The sequence below is a fragment of the Rhyacophila brunnea genome, unplaced genomic scaffold (genome assembly GCF_057557595.1).
Source record: "Rhyacophila brunnea isolate RB1 unplaced genomic scaffold, BYU_Rbru_1.0 scaffold_21, whole genome shotgun sequence".
Lineage (NCBI taxonomy): Eukaryota > Metazoa > Arthropoda > Insecta > Trichoptera > Rhyacophilidae > Rhyacophila > Rhyacophila brunnea.
Genome location: NW_028232871.1, coordinates 26,837,079 through 26,863,606, shown reverse-complemented (window position 1 = coordinate 26,863,606; position 26,528 = coordinate 26,837,079). Strand labels below are relative to the sequence as shown.

At 36.0% G+C, this 26,528-nt stretch overlaps 2 protein-coding genes across 4 annotated transcripts; one reads left to right on the top strand and one right to left on the bottom strand.

Moving 5' to 3' along the window:
* The first annotated feature begins 1,162 nt into the window (after positions 1-1,162).
* LOC147070912 (nuclear RNA export factor 2-like) lies at positions 1,163-24,964 on the top strand. 3 transcript variants are annotated; one of them, XM_085949078.1, is made up of 12 exons: positions 1,163-1,275; positions 1,870-1,917; positions 3,747-3,981; positions 6,828-6,920; positions 8,180-8,414; positions 9,333-9,459; positions 9,936-10,152; positions 11,033-11,219; positions 11,896-12,029; positions 12,761-12,958; positions 23,771-23,883; positions 24,373-24,605. In XM_085949078.1, the coding sequence occupies exons 3-12, from the start codon at positions 3,787-3,789 to the stop codon at positions 24,452-24,454; spliced, it is 1,581 nt and encodes a 526-aa protein (XP_085805204.1). In that variant the 5' UTR covers positions 1,163-1,275; positions 1,870-1,917; positions 3,747-3,786; the 3' UTR covers positions 24,455-24,605. The 3 variants fall into 3 exon arrangements, with proteins under 3 accessions (XP_085805204.1, XP_085805202.1, XP_085805203.1); XM_085949076.1 differs by lacking the exon at positions 1,870-1,917 and having other exon boundaries at positions 1,163-1,320; positions 24,373-24,964; XM_085949077.1 differs by lacking the exon at positions 1,870-1,917.
* Positions 16,291-19,577, bottom strand: smid (nuclear valosin-containing protein-like smid). The gene has a single exon (XM_085948712.1). It carries the CDS (start codon positions 19,467-19,469, stop codon positions 16,626-16,628), a length of 2,844 nt encoding a protein of 947 aa, XP_085804838.1. The 5' UTR covers positions 19,470-19,577; the 3' UTR covers positions 16,291-16,625.
* Positions 24,965-26,528: the final 1,564 nt, after the last annotated feature.

Below are 26,528 nucleotides of genomic sequence, written 5' to 3'. Positions count from 1 at the left end.
TGGTTGAGTGAACGAGCAATTTTTGCGGCAAAGAACAAAGATGTGGATCACTTCTTCACAATTCACTTCACAATTCAAAATCAAATCGTTGGTCCACTGTATTCCTTCAAATCTATCGACTGTGTAACAAACGAAGACGAAGCAACCAACTATCCAACTGAATTTTTAAACTCATTGGATCTGCCTGGCTTGCCACAGCACAATTTACAACTGAAGGTTGGCTCGGTAGTCATCATGCTTCGAAATCTGAACCAACCAAAACTATGTAACGGAACGCGCTTGGTGGTGAGAAAACTCATGGGCAATGTGATTCACGCGACGATAATCAAAGGAATGTTCAAAGGTGAGGAAGTTCTCATTCCGAGAATACCAATGATCCCAACCGATGTGCCATTCGAGATTAAACGAATTCAATTTCCGATTCGTCTTGCATTCGCCATGACGATCAACAAATCACAAGGTTAATCCTTGAGTGTTTGTGGCCTGAATCTAGAAAATGAATGTTTCTCTCACAGTCAATTGTACGTAGCATGTTCACGTGTCGGCAACCATCCGCTTTGTTCGTTGTCGCACCTGACAACAAAACAAAAAATGTCGTATATCACATGTTGCTTCAATGAAGGGAATCGACCCGAGTGCAACCCATCTAGAAAATAGTTTAACAGAAAGTAGTGCAACAATGCTACGCGAATCATTTCGATTCGCTTCAATAAAGCAAATGCCTTGCTGCCGCGTGAATTGCATTTATTTCAATGTAATTAAAATGGGTACTTTTCATTTTGATTTGATTTTTGCACATTTATTGAATTTAATTCATTTTGAGTAGGTATTCATTTTAACTTAATAAAAAACTGAATTTAATTCAGCTAATTAGTTAACACAAGATTTATTGATTCTGAGGCGGTACGATGTTCGCCGGGTCAGCTAGTATTGTTATAAATTAAAAACTTTTGATTTAAATTGGATCTATTATGACGTAGGTAATGGAAAAGTCTCAAAAATATCCATATTTTAAAAATTATTAAAATAAAGGTATTACATTATCATTATGTATATTAGTAAGTATCAAAGTCTGTTTAAGTATCGCTTATTAATTAAATATTTATGTATACCCGGCCAGTTTATTTTTGTTATTATCCACATAATAAATTTGATTCAATTTACTTCTGCAGAAATAAATGTCAAAGCAAGCTCGTCAAACTATCAATGTTTACTATAATAATTGATTAGAAAATACTGTTTGTCTAGTATATTTTGAGTTTAATGAAAGTATTCGTACGTAATTATAAATTTAAATAGCCCTTTTGAAAGCGAACTAAGGTTAATTTAATTTTTTTCAGTCAATCTTGTAATTTTTATTCTGTAGGTTTTAGGAATCAAAATTGACATGACAGTGCCGGCGGCAAAGTAGTCAATATTATAAATTAAATACAATAAATCATTAAATATTGATGAATGAATGATTCTGTGGTTCTTCTGAGATGCCTTGTAAACTTATAAAGTTTTTGGCTGTTTCTAATATTTTCGTCAAAACAGTGATGCGATTTCGTACCTAAACAAAAACAATTATCCAGTATAAATTTTTATTAATAATATATTATCCAAATAACGGCTCTTTTCTGTTTAGTGGAAGCCAGCGACAATTTTTTTTTGAAAATAGTCGATATACTGGATTATTTGTTAGGTTAGGTTATCATTCTTGAATTCATGTTTTTTGCCGAAATCGGCTATGAAAATGGCCGTTGTTCCTGCCTGGCATCCAGTAAACAGACTTGTACCCATATAACTTAAATTCCGAGAAAATCTACATGTTTATAAGCAAAATATCTATCGTAGACCTCTATCTATCTCTTTCCACACTATAAACAGGGTGAAGCCAGGGAACTCGGAAATAATGGGAACTGAAATACCTAACGGGTAAGGCGATAGCAAGTAACCGACTCGAGTAAGGAAGAATCCGGGTTAAACTTACACACGTGTCAAGAATACGTTGTACGTCGAATACTGAAAACTGATCTAGGTTTATGCATTTACGCTCATTTAATGTTGGTGTATTACACACACTATTGCACGTGCATAATGTGTGCTTCATTTTCGTAGGACACTCACACATTCAAAAACCCTGCATCAAAATTCGGCGTATTGAATATAGCCTATCGGTATTCTATTTATTATCTGTTCTGTGGTTGAAGCAGTCATAGTATTTCATACCATAATATTACTTCCTATATTATATACAGTACCTACTCCGTATTATTGACAAACAGTTCAAAACCATTAGCTCTTAGTTTAAAAACCAAAATGATTGCTATATTGGGTTTGTTTTTTTATTTATTTTTTAACACAAAAAAACAAACCCCATGTGGGTACTTATTATAACTAGATAACATAAGCATGGCGTTTTTGTAGTTTGGGTGGGTTCGCAAGTTTTTGGTTAGTTACGAAAACGGCAGCCCATATTACACGTAGCAAATTGTTAAAATTATTGTCAATATGAATTATTAAATTAAGTACTTATAATATAAATCGTGTATTACTATGACATCTCATCTGATTCACTGTTCTGTTCTGAAAATAATAATCATCGCTGTCATCTGACTCCACACCAATGATTATTATCAAGTTTTCCATATTGATGTGTCTATTCCTAAATCATTTGCCCTATAAGAATGTGCGATATTTACATCTCACAGCATTTTTTTCTATTTATTCAGAGTATAATTAAGTAAGGAATAACCGATCAAAAATGTTATGTTCGTCATATCCGCATTACTCTTTTAATGGTGCTAATAGAAACGCCAGTTGCCAGCAGATTTAAGAACACTATTTATTTAAAATTGTACTGTTTTTTCATCACTTTTTAATTTTCAGTGACATTAAAAACAATAATTTTTTGTGCTTGTCTTTGCATAGGTTTTTGTAATACCCCGATAAAAATGGGATATTCATTGTAAATTTGTAAATATACTATTGTATCGTGTAAAACCAATGACATTATTAATGGACAACGCACTCAACACAGTAGCTAGCAAGTAAATTCACGCATAGCGACATTCGCACATGTATAGGTAGACGTCACGCAGTTTCCATTATGCGATATCACGCATTGCGAATTTATAGCAATATCACCTTTATTGTAATGGCGTTAGAACAGTGTTTCTAGTGTCAATGTTCATTTGAGCGAATCCGTTCGAACCGAACCATTCGGCAGACCCGACAAAAAGCATCGGGAATTTATAGCAATATCACCTTTATTGTAATGGCGTTAGAACAGATTATTCCATTCGGCAGACCCGACAAAAAAGTGAATGTCACTTTTTTTTCCAGATGCTTCATCCATATTAATGTCATTGTGTAAAATAGACTTTTCACACAAAGACGCGGCGTTTACACACCTACTCTATGCGCACGAAAGTAAGTGTGCTTCTGCGCAGGTCCGTGCTTAAGCTGTTTAGCTAATAGAACTGTTATGTTTCGACATTAATTTAGACAAATTCTTGTGTTTAATTACCCTTTTCGAGGTTGGCTAAACTTGACAAACATGGTATACAATGTGACTCCTGTTGGCCGTGTTTATTATTAAATTTGACCGCATGTTATAAATTTGATTCAATATTCTATGAAATGCGTACTTTTGATTTATACATTTAAAACTAATTATTTCCAGTCATCTTACAAGTAAGTATTTCTTTGATGATGGAGTATGTACTATAGATTTATTTTAAATTTATACAATGTTGTTTTAGGCACCAGTGTTCCGCTAATTGATTACGCTTTGATTCCAAGATGGAGGTGATTGACAGTAGTGACAGCGGTACCTCCCTTTCGGAGATGGAGGTGTCGTACACCCGGAAACGGAAAGGGCAAAAATGTAGGAGGGACAGAAATAAACAGAAAAATAAACCAATCATTATTTCCGAAGATGAACTCAATGAAATATCTGATGATGAATCCGGGTTGTACACTTGGTGCGCAGTTATTGTAAGAAATGAAAATAATAATTATTTTATATTTAATTATTAAGATATAGTAGAACTCTCTTGCAAAAAACTCATCTAACCATGATTTAAACTGATTTTCATGTAAATTGTACATATACGTTATAGCCATGAACATTTATTCAAATAACAGATACAGATATTTTTAAAATGAGTACAAATCATTGTTTGGTGAAATGCTCGACAAAATACATGCCATCCGGTTTCAATTTGCTATTCTCCCATCTGTAATTTGAATGAATGTTCACGGCTATAATGTATATTTACAATAATTACTGTTTACATCAGTGGCGAAGGATGGAGGTAGGCTGTTAAGATCCGACATAAATAATAAATACTAAACTTTGTTAGTCAAACGTATTTGTTTTCATTGTCATAAGACTACAATATGTAGATGGTATTGGTTAATTGGTAATTCGACGAGAACTAATGAGTATGACTGAAAAAGTAGGCACTATTTTGTTGTATCGCTCATATCATACCTAAACTATTATGGCTTGGCTTAGGCAGGGTTTAATTACATTTCTAAAACTAACCAGCACCATCTGCAAATTGTATTCTTAGTTCAAGGAAAACAAATGAGCATGACTGACAAAGTTTAGTGTGCACTATTTATGTCGCATCTTAACAGCCTATCTCTACCCTTTGACACTGATTTACGTACAATTTACTGGGCACTATTAAAACTATTTGATACGTATTAGTCGCTTAATTTTTTAAATACTTTGTAAATGGTAATCCACGATGGCCGAGTGGCTTAAATGCCGGCCTATAGAGTCGAGGGTCCCAGGTTCGAATCCTGGGTCTGGCAAGTAAACATATTGTTTTTCAATTTGTGTATGAGTCAGAGTATGGACCTAATAGGTTGAGCAAGTGGCTGACATCCATTTCTCGTAAAAACAAAAACCTGTCAATACAAACCTCCACTCCACTGTGGAGGCCCATATGATCCTATTAGGATCGGACATGGTCGAAAGAAAGAAATCTTCTATGCATATTTTTACCATGTGAAATTTATTACGCTATAAATCTTTTAGAATCTATTAGTACTCTCTGGATATGGATGCCAAATTGAAATAATATGTAGAATAGTAGGTTACCATTGAAAGATTCATTTCTTAGATAATTCAGCCAATTGAATTTTGACAAGATTCCGAAAAAAAAATCTAACAGTCAACAATAATCGATTTCACTATGTGAAATTATTCAGTGGAACCCTGATTTTAAGTCCTCGGAATTCATGTTTTCCAGCTTTTTGTACATAGTTTCTTCAGTAGGTACCATTTAATTTTGATACGTCATGTATAGATATACCATCGTAAATCGTTAGATGTTCGAATTTAGAACTAAGCTCATCACAGTATAAAAAATATTGAAGGATATGTAAAATGTTAGCATGTGGTGCCCTCACTCAGTGGACATCTTATACTGGTGGATCTATAGTAACCGGTTTTACATTTTTATTTCCCGCTATTTACATCTGAAATACATATTCAAAATTCCATTACAATTAAAAATTAAATTTATTTTACACATTCATTTATATAAATGCACGGCAATCATTGAAATGAATATTTAGGTGCAGACTGCATCGGCAGTTCTTTCTGCAGACACGTCTGCAGTGTCCAAGGCTAAGCTTACGCAACATGATTGATAATTTTAGTATTGTGTCATTCCCTTTTGGCTCAAATGTTATGGTCGCTTGTTGCTGACATTTTTCATTCATATTGTTTAAATCATTTTTTTTATTTGTTGTGTTGTTTGTTTTTTTGTGCATTAATAAAGTACAAGCCTAAAATATGTATCAAACCAATGTTTTCTCTATTTACGTGTAGTATTCTGGTTCGGCGAAGGATAGGTATTGCAGATGAAAGACGGTAGTAGTTGTTCATGATGATGGAAGAGGCGAGAATTTATTTATTGTTTCAAATAACTATAAGGGTACAATTGATGCAATATAATAAATATAACAGTAATTCGGTGCACTGTGTCTTTAACGGAAACTTGTAATCAAGTGAGATGTCCAATCGATTCTGACCCGCTATGTATTGACTGGCGCACTATGAAAGAATATGTTGAAATTATTATGAAATAATATTAATTCGTAATGTTATAACATTGCAGATCCGCTATCTCATAACTATATATAGGTATTGACTGATTGTATGTGGAAAATGAATATTTAATAAATAATAATATTATAATTGAAATCTGGGTTATAGGAATCCGATGACAGCCACATACATATTTTTTTTAAGTTCCTTCAAAAACGTAAAATCGAGGTTTCACTGTAATTTATTAGTTACTAGATACCTAATTCAATTTGTCAAAATTTATAAAACTTCATAAATTTAGTGTGATTATTTACGTTGTACTGCCAAAATACCCGTTTCTTTACAAAGTTTTTAGATTATATTATACATTTTTGATTAATTACTGTTACCTGATCATTTGGACTACCGATTTTATAGCGCATGTACACGTGCGTGGATTTACTGCCACCAATTAATAGTATGTAAATTCAACTATCGTGATAATAACTGTTTACATGTAAAAGTGCTGATTGTCTCGCCTCGTCAGGTGTAAGTGAGACGCGATGTTGTTATTTGACTGGTTGTGAAAATTGGTAAACATCAAAAGTGCTCTTCGCAGTGAAGCTCATTTTTTTTCCTGCAGGCTCACCACTATCGTTCTACTGCACATTTTATTGTTATGGCCGTGATAATATGTACTGTCAGCAGTAAATCCATGCACGTGTAAACGGGGTTTTACTTCTCTTCACCTTTTTAGTGCAGTTAATTTTTTTCTTAAAAACTTATTATGTTTTAGGTGGAAATGGGAACATTTGCTTCACGGCATCTAGTCCTCAATACAATTATTCAGAATGTCCAACCGCATATATTCATTCCGGTGCTTTGCCAGGTATGTATATCCTATAAATAATATATGTTAAAAAAACCTTAACCTATATATAAATAATCACAAGATAAAAAGAACTTTTTATATACGTTTTTAAATTCTGTTGAACCATATAAACTTGACTTGACTAGCTTAAACGATTAAAAAAATTTGTACTTGACATGTCATTGATTTCCATAGTAACACACGTATATATTAATAATTTAGTTGCTAGGACCCCAGACCCCTAACAATCAATAATGGTGTCGAAATAACTTTTCATACAAAACAGAATTAACTGAAAATGAATTCAATTCTACTTAAAGATGGTTAAAAGTATTAAAAAAATGCATTGGCATCGTGTTCTGACATATTCTAAAAGTTTAAAATGTCTAGCTAGTCTGGAAGTTAGTTAAAAATCGATTGCAAGATTTGTACCGGACAAAGAACCACCGGACAAATAAGAATACGAGCTAAGAAAAACGTTGCAATAAAACAGAATAAAAGGTTGCTTAAAGTAATAAGTAATTACATTAGTTACAAACCATATCTATTGCAAATTCATTCGAAGTCAATTTCACACTCTTCTCATCCAAATCAGCTCTGAAAAACCATGTCAACATTATGAAGACAATGTTAGATTTACTCAATCAGTCAATTCCATAAATTAAATGTGCTATACTATAATATATAATACATAGATAAATCTTGAAACTTGAATTTGTTATGAACTGTGTCGATTCATTATTAATTAAATGAACAATCACATAAAATCGTGAAAATCATACAAAAGTAAACAAAAAGCAAAGCGAAAGTATTAACGCTAGATTTATTTACCAGGGATCTAGTGAGATAAAAGCGCAAACATAAAACAAGTTTTCTGTACAAGGGACCATCAGTATTTTGATGAAGTCGCAATAATTAATCGTAACACAACTATAAAACAAATAATGACATACATAATAAAATGTACATTAAAATAGGTCGCCATCTTTTAATGCGATTATGCAGTTCTACTGTGACATCGCCATCAAGTGCTGTAACATAAAAAGTTCATTATGACTCGTCTACTTGTTGGTCAATGTTCAATTGGCCTATCTGCAGGCTTAACTCATCATTTCATTATGTGTGCAATTTTGTTTGCTTGTTCGATGGTAATCAAATAGCACGGCATATGTGTTGCTTTCTTTCACTGCTTCACTCCACTATGCGTGTAATTTCGCAAGCATGCAAGCAAGAATATTTAATTGGCAATAATATTTTTATGGATTATAATGTTACAGACAGGCGAAATGGTTAATAAATTTTACATTTGCAACTCGGATGCGGCTCTGAGGAAGTTGGCGGATATCAGTTACTTGTGCGTCTTCAAGGAGCTTTCTTTTCAATTGAGAGTCAATGATAATGACATCCCGTACAATCCGATAGACATCAGGAAGACAATCGATGATCTTCTGAAGGTACGAATGACAATGGGCAGCGGTGAACTGGATTTATCCGATTTTCACAACCATCCTGGTAATTTTCTTACTACTTATGTTCAGCAATTATTATCATCATCAGGAGTACGCAACTATGGATGGGTTTTGGCTTTCTCCAACAACTCTCTCCGCTTGTCCGTAGCAGAGGCAAAGACTCCATACTAGGCGATTATTTAAAGCCTACCTTCTTAGGAAAAATATTTTTTAATTGCATATGGATATCTTTATATAATCACTTGATTATTTTATATTCTATAAAAATAATTTATTTTGCCAACAACAGATGTCGTATATTATGTAGGAATGTATTATACAGATGACAAAACAATCTGCAAAGGTTTAAAAAAATATACCACAGTGCCTATCTGTCTTGACGTAAATAAATGTCAGATTATTTGTCAAGTAATTGTAATATTTTTTCTTATGGACTTTACGTCACGTAACCTCAGTCAGTCTATCGAGTTGTATGAAATATGGTAGGCTCCTATTGCAGAGCCTAAAATCTTATTAAAGCACATAATATTGTTGTCATGATTAATAATTAGATAATTTAAAAAAATAATTAATTCAGTCGTAGAAATTCTATCGTACTCTAACGCATATTGCGGAGATATAAGCATGCCGAATGCTTTCTCTCTCGCACTTGTGGTTCATTTTTGTTCAGGCCATAGCAGTTTTTAATACAACCGCGTTTCTCAATTTTTGTTTCTTCATATGTGTAGCTCTCTTCCCATGTAGAATCCGCTTTAGTTCTGGCTAATTAATAACTAAACAAGCTCACCTTTCCAAATAAGCACTCCATTACTTAAATGCAAGTTAAGGTAAACCTTACCTTTAGCCCATTACTAAAAATCTTTCTAGATGTACTTTTGGGTGTCAATTTTTTTGTGCTTTCAAATAAAGGTGTTATTATTATTACAATACATAATTATGAACATTATTTTTATGTTTACAGATATCGTGAATAAATTATACATTCCATTGTGTTTCCCGGCCAATCAGGTTTTGGTAACATCAAGAGTCAATGCACTATCGTTGACGGATTATATTCACACTCTGAATTTGGAGAATAACGGACTAACGTAATTATACTTTTTTCATTTTGTGTACTAATGGTTCTATGCATAATGGCACTTATTTAAATATATCGACTTGTGGAGGATTCATTTCAAGGAGGTGTTGTGGTAGGTAATTGATAATATGAACTCCATTTTTATAGTTGGATCTTACCAAATATATTTAATTTGATACAAATTTACACATTCGACTTATACCATTACTTAATAATATATGGATAATGGAATTGAATTTAACTTATTGAAAGGGGCTCGAGATTACAACGCACTCTGTTGATCCAAAAACAAGCCCGGGGAAGTTACATTTTGTATCATATGCTTGCGAACACGGTAGCAGGACAACTTTACTGGTCTTTTATCAGGTATCAAAAAGGCCAAAAGCGGTTATTTTCAAACAAAAATCAAATAACAATTCAACTCTTCACCTGTCTTAATGATGTATCATTATTACAGCTATGTAACACAATTCTTTTCTTTTTCAGGGACATTAAAGGATTCAGCATGGGAACCGTATTCAAAAATGTCACTACGTTAAATTTATCCAACAATAATCTGCCAAACATGCGTATTCTGTTCCAATGCCGCGATTTGGACTTGAAATGCCTCCATCTTGACAGGAACGAACTGTGCTCCAAGTATTCGACAGGATCAGAGTATATTATTCCTGTGAAGATGTTTTTCCCTGGCATCAAACAATTGGTAAGATTATTTTATAAGCGATATTATTTATCTTTTGTTGCGGTTGCTGGGTTTCGAACCTGTGCTCACAGAAAACTTCTCGCGACGAATTCGCACGCTCTATTTTGCTACTATGTGAATAGTTTGCTCCTAGCTAAAAAAATACCGATTTATACTAGCCACTATGTAAACCAACATATTTGTAATAATAAAACTAAACATGTATTTTACGCACGTTGTCGCGAAAATTATACAAATTTTTAGTCCTTGACGGCAACATTTTACAAGCAGCGAACACATGTAGTCTACAGTGGACTGTCAAAATTAATTTTTATTAGGCCGCGTATAGATATAACAACTAGCCAGAACTACCTGTATCTTTAGGATGTTCGCACACAGCATTAGTACGTCAACCACTTGTGACTTGGTAGACATTGAGTCGGCAGCTTGTGGTTGTAACCATTCACCCTTCACACCTAAATACTCTTCACTATGACGTGAGCTGTAAACACGCATATTGAAACTGCAAGTAATATGTGCAATATGTGTACACACTTGTCAGACCCAGGATTCGAACCTGAGACACAATTAAAAATAATGTTCTCAATATAAGTTATTTTTCCCAGTTAAAATAAGTGATACACAAATAAAGATCCCCTTTGGTAAAAGAAGAGCGACTCGACGGATTTCTAAACAGATTTTTTTTACGAGAAATGGATGTTAGCCACTTTCTCAATCTATTATGTATGTCCATGCGGTGAATCTAACTATACATTGAATAAAATATGTGGATTTGCCAGACACAGGATTCGAACCCGCAGACCCTTGAATTTAATTTTGTGATCAGTCATCAATATTATGTAGGATACAGTCTTCGATTTACAATTTATTATATTTACAGGACTGCAAGCATTTTTCTGAGAATAAGTTCCCACTAACCATTCGGAATTTCACTGTGGACAGAAACGTGACAGGGCTGGTGGATCATTTCATGGAAACTTACTACCGCTTGTTTGATTCTGAAGAAATCGGACTCCTGCTGAAGATGTATTCCGAAACAGCCTTATTTAATATCATATTCAAAAAGAGTAAGTCGTTAACCCCATTTTTCCATCATGAAAAAATGCGTGTATCAGTCGGTTGCTGGAAATATCCCTATAGCATTTACGCACCACTCGTTTCGGTTGTTCTGAAGTGTACTGAATAATGATGACACTGTATTATTTAACAACTCAATTGATGGCATTGTAGAGATACATAATCGACAGGTTGCATAGCAGTAGCACCTGTCCCGGTTTAGATTTGGCAGAGAATGTTGACCATCAGAAGAGATGGCACTTCGCAAATAGAGCTCCGTTATCTGAATGGGAATAGCTGGAGCAATATTCAACATGATGCGGAATATCTGGGATTCACGGTTGTACTCGGTTAAAGCCAAATGCTACCTGTTCTACACTTACATTCTGACAATTCTTCGTTATGGTAATGAGCCATGACACATAATTTCATGCGAATATTTCTTCACCTAAATTTTGTCAGTTGTTTGAGTGAAGTTGTGTCCAGCTTGGCAACAGCATGGAAACCGTCAAATTTGTTCATTCGTTTGAATAATTATTATTATGTAACACATCATAATAATATATGATATTATGCATATTTACATTCCCTGGTTCGCGGATCCTTTGGATCAAGGATTTACGACTAGTGGACTGCCTTATGGTGAAACCTAATACATATTATATAATATTGTTAAATTGTCTGCAGATCTACGGTATTTTAGGAAAAGGAAGAACTTTGATTGCTGTCAAGGGTCGAGGACCATAATCAACTACTTCAATTCCCTGCCGGCCATGCAGCATGATCCATTTAGCTTCTCAGTGGATGTTCCATTCACTACAGTAAGTCCAACTGAATACTTATAATTATTTGTCACAGATGTTTACTAACGTTCCATCTATTCACAATTGCCGCATGTAAAAAAATTGAGTCTATTAGATGTATAATTACAGTGGCACTCGCTTATTACGATCACGGATATAGCGAGATCTTGGATGTAACAAGGATACATTTGTTGACATTTTAGTTTATGATTTTCTCCATAAGTTTATTCACTTTTATAATGAGCTACTATCGTTTATACCGAGCTAAAATATGGTTAAAAAAATTTCTTAAAACTGTTAATGTGTCGATTGTTTAAAAACATTCGACCCTAAGCAATAAAATCCGCCGGAATCGGATTAGGTTTATGACACTAGTTAAGTGTCTTAAGTACCTACTTCATTTTTTTCCTAATTTATAAAATCCCCGCAATGTGAAGTACATATTTTTAATGCATAATGAAGTAAATATTATATACTGTGAAATAATGGGACAAATGTTGTTTTCAAAACTTTTTTAGCATTGCATTTTGTTAAATAGTCATCCTGCATGACTATAATATAAATTTTTTGTAATATTAAACAATCTCAATACTTTTTCTTTCCATACGATGGCCCTAATTGAATGAAAAAAAGAAAGGACGTCGCATGGATTGTTATTAATCTTGATTGCTGTAAATCCATTAACTTTCTGTCGGTATTACATGTTTTACAATTTTAACATTACATGTTTAAATGTGTATTTTTTACAGAACGATGCTGTGTGCATCGTGATATCAGGCGCGCTGAAACTGCCCACGACTAGTCTCAGTGAAGAAGAGCCAGTTTTCGATTTTACGAGGACATTCATCTTGGTGAGGAGTGGTGAGGAACAATACAAGATCACCAATGACATGTTCTACATCTTTTCACGGCAGACCGCGGATTCGGACGCCTTCTCCGTGACAACGGTATTTATTTAACTCTTAACAGACTGGGTGGATAATAATATTGATTCAACATTTTTAGAATACATAAATCCATTTTTATTTTATTTTTACAGCTTTGCTTATCAAAGTCAAATAGGCATCTTCAATGAGATTGAAGAAGGTTCACAACGCGTATTTAAAAATAATTTCGATCAGAGCGATCTGGGTTTGACCTCTGCATCTTAGGCTCTATGCAACTACTTGTAAGTAGGTAGTAGTAAATATACAATAATTGAGAAAGATTAGATTATATTATATTTAGCGGTAGATTCAACGAGTCGTAGGCCCTACTTCGCAGTGGCGGGCCCCCAATGGAAAAAATGTTAATGAAATTTAGAAACACTTACGAAACATACAAAAAATAGGAATAAATTGTAAAAGATTTAAGTTTTGTTCCATTCCATTTGAGTCATTTTTTGCGACCCGGGTTTCGCCTTTCGGCATCTTCAGGCACTATGATAACTCCATTAAATTCCCAAGACGTTGCCATTTTTTTCCAGTATTGATGATTTTACACCTCTTGAATGTATTATTTAATTTATTGATTATTATTTTCGACCATGTCCGATCCTAATATGATCATATGGGCCTCCACATAGTCAAGGTTTGTATTAACAGATTTTGTTTTTTTACGAGAAATGGATGTCAGCCATTTGCTCAACCTAGTAGGTCCATACTCTGGCACATACACAAAATTGAAAAACAATATGTGTACTTGCCAGATCCAGGATTCGAACCTGGGACCCACGACGCAAAAGGCCAACGCTTAAGCCGCGCGGCCATCGTGGGTATATATAATGATCTATTATTACGGTTTAACGATGTATACGTCTATTGATTGTGTTATTAGTGATAGGGGTTTTTTTATAAACACTTCAACTATTCATAATTTGCTTGTTATATTTTTATTGTGATCCTTGACTTAATATGTAGGTGATAAAACTTTTACCCACTCTATTGTATTAATTTATTATATAAGTTATAATTAATTATATTTGTTGTCATTGTGTATTTACCTGTTGGTGAGTGCACATAGTGCCTGAAGATGCCGAAAGGCGAAACCCGGGCCGCAAAAAACGACTCAAATGGAGTAGTATAAAACTTAAATTTAATTCCATCAAGTACCTCCGATCGATATTATTAATATTAAAAATAGGTATATTTCTGAGGGTTTCCCAATTATTTGTGTTGAATAAAGAATGTTAGATTCATAAATTTTGTGAATAATTATTCGTTGATCAAAAAATAGTTTTAAATTAAATTTGTCTAATTACCCAAAAATTGCTGATGACAGTAATAATTTCAAGATTATAATAATAAAAGTAATTATTTTTTCGTCTTTGATACATATTCATTTAAGTGTGCATTGAAAAAATATTGTGAATCTTTGGTGTAATGGAGCTATTTTATTGAATATTTGGGGACAACCTTCAAACCTTCAACACTAAGGTGGATGAGAGATAAAGGAGTGTAAGAACTGAGGATGAAAAAGTGCTTACTCGCAAGAAGTAATTTGAAATTTTGTATGCAAATGAATATAATATGTTATGAACGACTTAATTTTTGCTCTTTCTCACCGAGTCAGCGTTATACAAAACTGCTGATGGCTTGTAATTCATTAAATAAATAAATTAATTGCGCACTCCCCGCATTTGATTTAATGGTACTGTTTATATTTGAGAGATAACTTACTCTCAACTACATAAAATATATTTCTTAACTCATAAATAAACATGGATTAAGATTAAGCAATTATTGCTGTATGAGACTTGTGACATCTGTGGCCTTATTCTAGCCGTACTTCATTGTTAACACAAAATTTAACATTAGTACACACAAGGTGTTAAATTTTGTGAATATTACTGCTAGAATAGGTCTACTGGTATACAATTTATCGACAATGAAAGTCAAGGGCATACTTTTTACATTGATTCGAATTCAAAAACTAATTTTAATGTCGTATATTATAATGATGTGCGAATGATTAAACTTAATACACATGCCCCAGTCGAGTGCTTAAAGTCAGACAACGTTATCTACGAAAAAGTGTTTTTTTTTTTTTTTTTGAGATAACGTTATTTTACATTTACGGCTACATGATAGTCAAACAACGTTATGTCAATCTTTTCTAATTTCTTATTAAATCATCAGTAAATTTTAACGCTAACTACATAAGTTACCCTTGTTTTCATATTTTTTAAAAACTATTTCTATAAATTTTAACATCATCATAAGCAAGATAAATGTACAATACACAATAAATTATAAAATATTAACATTAGGTTTTAAATAAACATTTCCCTTGTTGAGTTACAAGAATCTAAAATAACGATTTTTGGCTCTCCTGTAAAGTTGCACTTTTGTAGATAGTGTTGTTTGACACTAAGCCATCGCAGTGACCAATCAACTTCAAAGTTTAATAATACATGATTGTAAACTATAATATGTAATTGTTTTCAACGTAAAAGAGGTCATACTCTCAAACGATCCGTTATTTCTATCTCAAGAAAATACATATGTTGATATTTTTTATGTTATTAATGTTTTTGGTATCTGAAGGATAAGTCGAGCCAAAATTTTCAAATCGCAATTCTCTGCTTGCAGGGTAAAAGTTTGTAAGTTGCATTTTTACGAAGTTATGATTTTAATGCCAATGTGTGTAAAGAATTGTGGTCTTTTTGTACTATGTTTATCCTGAATACAGCGGCAAACACATTTTGAAAATAGGCGATATACTGGATTATTTGTTAGTTTAGATTAGGTTAGGACATCCTAATAAATAATCCAGTATATCAGCTATTTTCAAAATGTGTTTGCCGCTGTATCCAGGATAACCGACAGTACCCTCTTTTTTTGTGTATCATAGATTTTGTCACATGTATGCAAAATAGATATTTTAATTTGTAGAAATAGCTTAAATTGAGAAAATCATTTTTAACTTGATTCAAAACATTGAATACAACACTTAATTCTACATAAATAATCTAAGAAATAAAAAAAAGATACACCAATTGACTTCTAAGCAAGAGTATTTTGAAAACCGTGATTTATTTCAAAACCGATTATCTCGCTGCAACCAAACTGACTTAAGCATTTTTATTTTTACCCTGAAACCACAGAATTGTTACTACGAAAATGTTGGAAATTAAGTGGTTTTGTATAAATAGGTACCTATGTGTTGATTTGAAAACTGCTCATTTTCTTTTGTCACTGATACTAAGCATTTCAATTATTTGTAATACGCACCTTACGTGACATCATACAATTTAGTATTACGAATCTTCTAGAACCCATCAGAAATAAAACACGGGAGATAGTTTGTACTCTTACATTTTTATTGTATAAAATAATGTCTGCAAAACACACAATCGCTCAAATCTGCAGTCTACTTTTACTCGTCGGAGTTCCACAAACGTGACCCCGGCCCAAACGCTTCGGAAACTAATTCACAACGAGTCGATCCATTATCGGGACACGCTTAACATAATCTACATATTATAATATACATAATCTAAGTTGGATAGAAGGCGCATTCGCGAATCATAATATCACGCGCACAATTTTCCAAATGTTCATTTTAAATTTACACATGGTGATGACTATTGGTTTAAATTTCTTCAATTAGTCTCAGTATTTTTAAAAAAGACGCTCAGACGGTGTCCATAGATTCTTCTGTGTCCATCTCCACATCGGCCTTTTCCTCCCCGGCAGAGGCATATTTTTGGCGCAATTTCTCATAGTGCTGCTGCTCCTTGGCCGACACGGACGGTCGCATCTTGGCCAGTGCCTTGCGGAAATGGTCGGCCGACACGACCAGAGGAGAATCTCCCGGCGCGTCTCCGGTGATGAAGTCGGTCAGAGCTTGTGTGGCGGCCAGTCTCACCAGTCCCGCCAAGTCGGCCCCTGTGTAGCCTTCGGTTGCGGCCGCCACAGCTTCCAGTTCCACCTCGGGGCTTAATGTTGGTCTGGTTCCTTTTTTCGTGATGGCTTTTAAAATGTCTGCCCGGTCTCCGGCGTGAGGCATGCCGACAAACAGCACGCGATCCAATCGGCCGGGCCGAAGAACGGCAGGGTCGACAATGTCGGGTCGGTTAGTGGCGGCTAGCACGAACACGCCTTCACGTCCCTCCACTCCGTCCATCTCTGTGAGCAGCTGGTTCACGACTCTCGCCGCTCCTCCTGTCTCCCCACCCACCCTTTTCGGGCAGAGTGAGTCGAACTCATCAAAGAATATGACACAAGGTGCAGAGTTCCTAGCCCTCCGGAAGCAGGTCCTGACGGCGCGTTCGCTCTCGCCCACATACATGTTGAGGAGCTCCGGACCTTTCACAGAGATGAAGTTGATCCCCGCCTCGTTGGCCACTGCTTTGGCGAGGAGCGTCTTGCCGCAGCCAGGTGGGCCGCAGAGCAGCACACCGCTCGCAGCTGTCAATCCGAGCATTTCTAACTGCTCAGGATATTTAACAGGAGCGAGCACGGCCAACTGCAGATCGCGCCTTACATCCGTCAATGAGCCAATGTCCTCCCAAGTAGTGTCCGGGACTGTCACGATGCCCTCGCGAATAGCACAAGGCTTCGACGTCTTCAGAGCTGTCAGAACATCTTCCTGAATCAGCCTCATGTCCGCTAGCTGCTCGGCGGTGAAGGGCTCCACGCTATCCAGATATTTTTGGAAATCCTGCGGATCAGCTGAGATAAGTTTCCGTTCGATCGGGATGTCATCAAGAACGGGGGGAATATTTTCAGGGATCATTTCGGCTGTTTCTGCCCCCGGAAGAGTGCCAACCTCTGGGGCCACTGCTGCTTCTTCGACAACCGGCTGTACGTCACTTTGACTGATTTCCTCGGCAGGTTTTTCCAAGGCGGCTTCCGGGTCGATGTCATCAGAAATGGGCTGCACTTCTCCATTGGTGATGGTTTCCGCATTTTCTACGGGTTGCGCAGCGGTTACGCTGTCACCGTTTTCAGTCAACATTATTGATGAGTTTTCCACAATGGGCGCATCGACAACAACTTCGGCTTTAATCAGATTATCTGCGGCAGCTTTGTCTTTAATATGGGCGAAGACCCGCTTGATAGCAACGGTGCAAGACTTGTTAATCAGGGCCTGCAAGTCGGCCCCGACGAATCCGGGGGTGAGCTGTGCGATCAGGTCCAGGTCGACGCTTTGGTCGAGGTTTAACCCTCGGCACATGATGCGGATGATGTCTTTCCTCGCAGCAAGGGTGGGGATGCCGAGAGCTATCTCCTGCTCGAGGCGGCCAGCACGCCGCAGGGCTGGGTCTAAACTGTCTGGATTGTTGGTAGCTGCCAGCACGAGAACCGACACGTCCTTCTCCGCTAACCCATCCATGCTCGACAAGAGCTGGGCAACAATTCTCTTTTCCATGTCTTTTTGGGCGTTCATTCTGTTGGAACAGATAGAATCGATCTCATCGATGAAAAGGACGCATGGCGCCAATACCGTCGCCTTCTCGAAAAGTTCCCTAATTCTCTCTTCAGATTCTCCAGATAGCCCGCCGACCATTTCTGTGGCGGCTACGGCGATGAGCGGCAGGGCAAGGCGGCCAGCTATCGCATTGGCCAGGAGGGTCTTTCCGGTTCCAGGGGGGCCATGCAGCAGAGCACCGCGCGGAGTCTTCACTCCGAGCTGTTTGTAAACTTCAGGATGCTTCATGTGCATGATGAGGTCGCACACCTGCTCCAGCACTGAGTTTATTCCTCCCATATCTTCGAATGACACTTTGCTCTGCGTCTTTTCAGGCGGTTTGTCTGACGCCGTCGATTTGCGCTTCGGTCCTAAAGTTTTTGACGCGTTCACTTTCGGCCTTTCCTCTTTAAGTTCCTTATCGTCGGTCGGTTCGTCATTATATTTGCTGTGATTCGTTTTCCGCCTTTTGCTTTCGACCGGAGAAGGTCCACGTCGGTCATAGCTGTCCAGTTTAGAATTCAAGCTGCTCTCTGTCGTCGCGTTTATGCTGACGATGGGGATTATAGGTTTGGGCTTTTGCTGATTGCTGTCTGGGACGTGGGGGGATATCGTAATTTGGTCGTTGAGTTTCGGTAGTTTCGGAGCCTTTTCATTGTTGCATTCTTCGTCGCTGCTGAGTATATCGATGAGTTCGCTGGTTTTGTCGGAGCCCTTATCCTTCTTGCCGCCCTTTTTGTTCATCTTGTATATGGCCGTCATCTGATTGTTGAGCGTGTTGCTGTCATCCAACAGTTCCAAATCGTCCGATTCCTCTTCGGAACCGTCTGAGGAGGAAGCGTCGTCCAATCCATAGCTGTGCAATACGACTTTGTAAGCGGCTTCTACCATTTGACAGAAGGCGCTATCGCTTCTGTTGTTGTACTCTCTATACCGCTCTTTCAACGATCGCGCCATTTGACTGACGTCGACGAACGTTTTGTCCACATTCTCCGCTAAATAGTTTTTGACACGCGGTACGATCAAGGGATCGCTGAATTTCGTACGCGGCTGATGTTTCTTCATGGTTATTTCGTATAAACTCTGCACAATCGCACGCCGCAAAATGCTTCGGAAGTGGCTCGGATCGGCGTTTGTTTTTTCGTCTCCCTCAGCGCAAACGATGTTGAGAATATTGCCATTGTGCAGAAAATTACGGGCGCATACTTGCATTAGACCCGTGTTCAAATCGCTTCGAAACTCGACAAAAACGTCCAAATTTTTTAAATGAAACAAAAATATAGGTAGGTAGGTACCTTTGTAAAATTCATATTTTTTCATATTTGATGAGTGATAATCATTATTATTTATAATAATACAAAACAATGTCTTTGGTATTTGCTAAATCTGTCTATCATTACGTTTATTTTTAAACAATCTGATTTTTGTACTGATATAAGTCTAGGCGCATTTGATTCATCGCGTAAATTCAACAGCTCCACGTCCTTCGCCATAGACAACAATAAAAATTTGACAGTACGGAATTTTGAACCCATTTGACTGTTTTGTTTATTTTTTCTACTTGCATTAAAACATTGAAAATAATAATAATTTTATCTTTTGATGTGTGTAGTCGTGAAGTAATACGTTTCAATATTTTCATTTTCAGTCAAAACATATTTTTTTTTATTTTACGTCTGTACTTATACACTATTATACAGATTTATGTCAAGTGAGAAGTTAGAGAAGTCCTCATTTTTGGTGATTTACCTTACTACTCACATTATATGTGTATTGGGATCACCTCCGTACGTCACACACAGTGATTCTGAGTGATTGTAACTTTGTCTTGTGTGCTTTTCGAATGTGTAAATATAGCGAAGAAGATGGTTAGATAGCCAAGATACACATACTTTCAATTCCATCATACGAGAGTCATTGTACTAGAAGATATTCGGTTCTAAAATATTTACAATAACTGAGATTTATAATGCTGATGGTGCCTCAGCATTATTAAACATTTTAATAGAAAAAAATCTTTTTGACACATTTACGGAAACGGTTCTACTATTAAACTTAATTTGCACTATTCTGATGACATCAGTTGAAAGTGAAAGATGTTTTTCACACTCAAACGGATCAAGTGTTTTAGCAGAAACACCATCATGCAACCAAGATTGAACGCATTATGTATGCTCAGTATCGAAAAAAGAATGATACAAGAGATTCTTGACACAAACGTGTGATTGAAAAATTTGTGCCGAAAAACAGAAGAATGGATTTCTCATACAAATGAACAATAACAACTCCGAAGGAATCTACTCTCAAAAGTTATGTCGTTCGCATTTCTTCCTCAATTTGCCACCGCCTTATATTACATTAATTTGTGTATTACAGCCCGTAAATTTCAAAGTGAGTTTTAACACAAAATAACTGTATCAATACAGTAGACTCCCGATTATCCGGGCTAATGGTGGCCTAATTGTTACAATAAGTATTAATAATTCAATACTTTCCTACCCTATTTATCTGCTGTAACGGATCGAAAGCAGGCTTGTGTATAAAATAGACCTACTGGATCACATGAATCATATTCTAACCACTCCTCAATATCGAGGGTATACTGACAGAAAGCATTAACTCATTAAAACAAGTTGTGAGATAATCGCAAAAAGAACTTTAATTTTTTTTTTCAAAGCATTCTCCCACGTAGATTTTTTTATGATTTAAAAACATTTTTTCTACTTTATAAAGACTAAACTTTATGGCAAACACAATATATGACATGTTACAAGTCCTGTATTTTTATACGCAGAACGTATTAGGTCATTATCATGCTTTCTATCAGAATAAAAAAATAACAATATGATTTAATAATTTTTCTATTTTCTCACCATTATATCCTATGCCTTTGTGCGTTTTACCAGGACGTAGAGCGTAAAACTGTCTACATTTTGGCATTTAAAACAGAAAAACAGCAAAAACTGAAATAATGTGTTCTGTCAGTATACCCTCGATATGTTCTCTATCAACATTTTCAAAGCCATGTAAATTTGCCATTAGCTCATATATTTCAGACACTACAATGGAACCCTGATCTACTGTTTTCGCATCTTAAATCGTTCTCCCGCACAGATTGTTCATTTTTATAAGTCCCATAAGAACAATGTTAAATAATCCCGCATTAACCGTTCCCCAATTTATCGTTTTCCTCGATCTATTATCTAAATATTATGGTCCCGTCACAAATATTACCCCATTGACCGTTTTTGTTGAATATTTTTCATTTCGCTTTCGTAGAATTATTTATGATACATACTATAACAGACCTTTCAGTCGCATCGCTTTGTTTGAATGGGTCGGTCAACGCTCAGACTTTCCTCGCACATTCGTATTACAAAGTTGTAACTAAAATGCCCCCCATGAAGAAAACTAGAACTGTAGCTGAGAAACTGAAAATAATTCAAGACGTCAAAAAAATCCATGAGAAAGACGAGTTTTTAAAAAAAAAAAATGTATATCCCGCATTTATCGTTTTTTTCTAGGGTCCCTTGAAAATCGTAGAATTGGGGTTTCACTGTTTTTCACTTGTCTCAGGCTCGATATCCGAAAAATTACTTATTACATTTGGTAGAATTTTCCTCCACGATCAAACGAGTGTTATTGGCTTTTTGTACCAAGATTGAGTTACTCCATGTATCGCATCCAGTATTGTCATTTTTTTCCAGAATTTAATCAAATCGTCGTCTTCGTAACAAAGGCTTTTAACATATTCGCGGACATGACGTCTATAGACGTCGTATTTTGTGAGATGTGATACGACAGGATGTCCATTGACATCCTGTACTGTGGAATGGAATACAAGACGACATTTATAGAAGTCGTGTTGTGGATTGAAACAATATATTGTTCCCTGTTACTTGTGTCACAGTGCGAATATACTTTCAATAGATAGTGTCATATCTTAAGGCCATGCATTAGTTGAGGCACGGTCTAAAAAGATCGTTGCTAGGCGATGCGCGGATTGCGGGTCGCGGGTGCAAATGACGCCTGTCAAACGAAATATTATTTGTCATATAAATCCAACATACGTCCATTTTATGTTCTGTTTATTGTTCTATTAGTAACAATAATAATATATTCATTGACATGTTTTCTTTTTAAAGTAAATGGGTAACGTTTTTAGTCATCTTTACACGATTTTAGAATTAATCGACCCGTCGCCATCACGCAGCAAAGTGACGTGTTTCTGGCTCGACATTCTCTCACTGAATGCGAGCGAGTCCAAAATTTCGTCGCGCCTACAGTTGAAAATTATTTGGTGTTTCACTGATGCGTCACCTTAAGACAACTCATTTCTATACTTATATCTAAATTGAAAATTTAAAAAATAAAATTTTTAATATGTGTCATATCACTAACATGTGTCCGCGAATGTGTTAAGAAGGTTGTTGCGGTAGTGTCGTTTCATTAATGAGATTACCCCTCTATCCATGGGTTGAATTAAAGATGTAACATAAGAGCGAAACCACACGGGCGCTGCGTACGCGCTGTGTCACGAGACCGCTGTATTCCGACTGCGAGTGGGAGTGAGTATGCAACAGCGATGCGTTCTCACTTCCGCTCGCAGTCGGAATATAGCGGTCTTGCGACGCAGCGCTCGTATGGTTTCGCTGTAAGGTGGTAAAAATTTTGCAACCATAAGGCCGTCGTCCGTTTTCAATTTGCTTTCATTTGGATGAGAAGGAGCATTATCTAATAACAGCACTGCTTTCTGTGGCAACCTCTTCGTTTTCAAAATATCTCTCACTTCTGGAACCCATTTAGTTTTGAACCAATCTTCAAAGATCCTTCTATCCATCCATGCTCCTTTGTGATTGTAATAATCAACAGGAAGATTTCTTATTGAACATATTTATAGGTATAGTAAACATGAAAGCGAGCTTCATGTTTACGAAAGCGACCGACTTTTTTAAAAATAAAATTCATGCACAGATAATCTGCAAACCAGATAATCAATCCTCACATGGATAATCGGGAGTTTACTGTACATAGTTAAATATTATTACGATATAGTGGGCGTTGAAACAGGACGATTCTTGCTTTTATTTCTCCAAAAGCAAACTTTTATTTTGCTTGCGATGGGTTATAATAAAAATAAATAGCCTCTAAAGATAAGATTGATGAACAAAATACTGAAGAATATCCACGTAAATATAATATGTACGTATCTTTAGACTAAAACATATTTTTGTTTGTTATGAAAAATAGTGTCTCGAAACCCTGCAAATTTTTGGGTTTCACTCTTCTTCTTCCTATTAAATAATACTTCTTATTTGTTAAGTCGGTTTCTTATTTTTTCTGAAGTATTATTTTTAAAATTCCAGGTATCCAAGGCAAGATTGACTTTGACTCCAGAGGTTTTTTCTGGACCCACTAAAATCGGACTTATTGAACTTCTGGTGAAAATTACACATATGTCAGAGAATGAAGCCGCTCAGTAAGTATTAATGTATTGTTGTGTCATTTTATCCTGTGGATTTCAAAAATCCATTGAAACTTTTTATCAGGAGACAGTTGAAACCAATAAGGTATGATTTTTTTTGCTGCGCTCATGTGGACGTTCTTACAAATGAAAATCGTACATTATCCTCATTCAGTTTAGGCAAACTTGATATAAAAACTCATTGGCTGAAAACCGCTCCATACTAATTAGTAGATACCTCATTGGCTGTATACTGTTGCGTAGCGTAACAATACGCCGACCAATGAATGGCTCTGAATGCTTTACAAACTATCAAAAAATTTGTATGCATAAAATCTATGTGAATTCAGCTAAAGGGCCTATATCCTATATAGTGAATCAGTGGTAAAAACTGTCTAATTATTTTTTTAAATAGAACTTTGAAATTTAAAAAATTTAAAACTGCAGGTACATTATGATCCATACTATCACTAGTTAATTTATTTATCTATAAAATTTTTACAGGTGCTTGGAGAAAGTGAGCTGGAACTTTCAGAATGCGTTGCGGGACGTTGTTGAAGTGCTTTCAAGCAAATTGAAGCAATAATCTCAAATTGCATAATTTGTAATCAACTTTTACTGGTGTTTACGTTTTTGTTTACATTTGAACAGAATTGTGTTGTTTTAAATTGAAATATTAAATCAAACTTGACTACTTATAACATTGTCTTAGTATAAATGGGGTCTTGAGATAAGCCACGTAAAGCGTTTCATGTTTAATGGTTTTATGGTGCGGGAAGACCATGACTTCGGTGACTTGATGGCTGCCTATGAAGACATTTGTAAGCACGAAGAGTGTGCTATGGAAAAGGAGAGCGGAAGACCTGTCACAGGGGAAGAGTTTGCTTGAGGTGCCAAGATCCACCCTGGGCTATAGTGTTAGATAAGAAGATTAAACGAGTACAAATTACATACCTAACCTAACCAATCGAACTATTGAAAACTGGGGGGTGGGGGTGATTAGCAGTGGTGAGTGGTGTAGGTAGGCTGTTCCACAGGCACAGTAGGCACAGATTCGACATAAATAGTGCAGACTAAAATAAAATTTGTCAATCATTCCTATTTGTTTTCATTAATCTAAGAATGCAATTTGCAGATGGTGCTGGTTAGTTTTTAAAGTTCGATTAAACCTTGCTTAAACCAAACCATGATGGTTTCGGTATGTTATGGGCGATCCGACAAAAATAGTGCACACCTTTTAAGACACACTTATTTGTTCCGTTGAATTACTAATACCATACTACATAATGGTGTTGGTTAGATTTTTTTAATTCATTACGCCCTGCCTAATGATGAGCCTCCAAATCCGCGGCTAGCTCCGAGGGTTGGAAGTGGAGGTCAGTCATGCAAGGAGTCGCAGGCCAAGGTCTTGCAGTAGGTGGTGACCACATAGGTTACCAGAATAAAACTCATAGCAAAATTAAACAGGTCTATATCGTCGCCCTCAAGGAAGAACTCACCAACCAACAAAAGTAAAATCCTGAGATAATCGACTTTTAAACTTTTTGAAAATTTTAAATTGCTCTCATTAGAAAACGAAAATACATAGAAGGAAACGGTTTTTTTTGTTTGATTGGTTATTTTTATGTTTATGTACATTACATTTATAAAATGTAACCTTTTTCCTGACTTTTTCCATAACACAAATATCTTTTCTATGTAGTTGGTGAATTTTTTGTTTTTGTAATTTTTAACATAAAACCTATAGATAGAATTTTGGTGATTTTTTTCTAAGATAGAGTTAAAAATTGCAAGATTTTCTGTATAAATAACTCATTTTGAGCAAAAACTGTATTTGGTGAGTTCTTCCTTGAGGGCGACGATATATTGTTTACATTCACAAAAGTTCACAATGTTATAATTTATTATTGTTCAGAAAGTTAATATTGTTCGCAGAATTATTAGTACACAATTGCACAGTCGCACATTAATTGTCAAAGTACATCGAAATTCAGAAAACGAGAATAATTAAATTCGAAAAATTCACAATTATTTCAAACATATACACGGGCCGCTACTAATAGACTTGAAGAACCGATGTTTGAATGAAATGAAAGTTTGGAAAATTTCGGGGCCTCCATTGAAAAACCGCTGTACGAAAACTAACTTCGCGTTCAAAAAATGATCAAGTACTGGATAGGTATTTATCTCAAAAATTTTTCTCGCGATCACGCTAAGTCCCGTTTAGGTATTTATAAATTATTTTCTCGCCCGAAAAACGACAGAGTCCATTTTAGGTATAAACCTGAAGTAGGTATAGGGGGAGTTGGGCGGACCACACTCCTGTGCAAACTTGCACAATATATCACTTTGTATGAAATGGATCAAAGCACGCTCCGACATGGAGTCGCGCTGAGATGATAGAAAGACTGGATAATGAATTCAAAAATCCTGGGTTTTTATCTAAAAATGAATATTTCATCCCCCAGGAACAGCGTTCCATGTGTCACAATCTCGCGCAACGGTTTCGCTATAAAATTTGCATTTAATCGCTCGCTACGCGAGACCGCGAAGTCAGATCATTACAAAAACATATGTACCCAGAACAGCCCTCGCGGTATTCTAGAACCGCGGGAAAATCCGCGCTTTTATTGCGCGAGATTTGTCTACTCCACGTATGA

Bases quoted from the DNA above. Each gene is read 5' to 3' on its own strand.
- smid (XM_085948712.1), bottom strand. From the start codon at position 19,469: ATGAAGAAACATCAGCCGCGTACGAAATTCAGCGATCCCTTGATCGTA.
- LOC147070912 (XM_085949076.1), top strand. From the start codon at position 3,787: ATGGAGGTGATTGACAGTAGTGACAGCGGTACCTCCCTTTCGGAGATG. The intron at 11,220-11,895 runs GTAAGTCGTTAA...AATTGTCTGCAG, and splicing joins TAATATCATATTCAAAAAGA to ATCTACGGTATTTTAGGAAA. The intron at 23,884-24,372 runs GTAAGTATTAAT...AAATTTTTACAG, and splicing joins TCAGAGAATGAAGCCGCTCA to GTGCTTGGAGAAAGTGAGCT.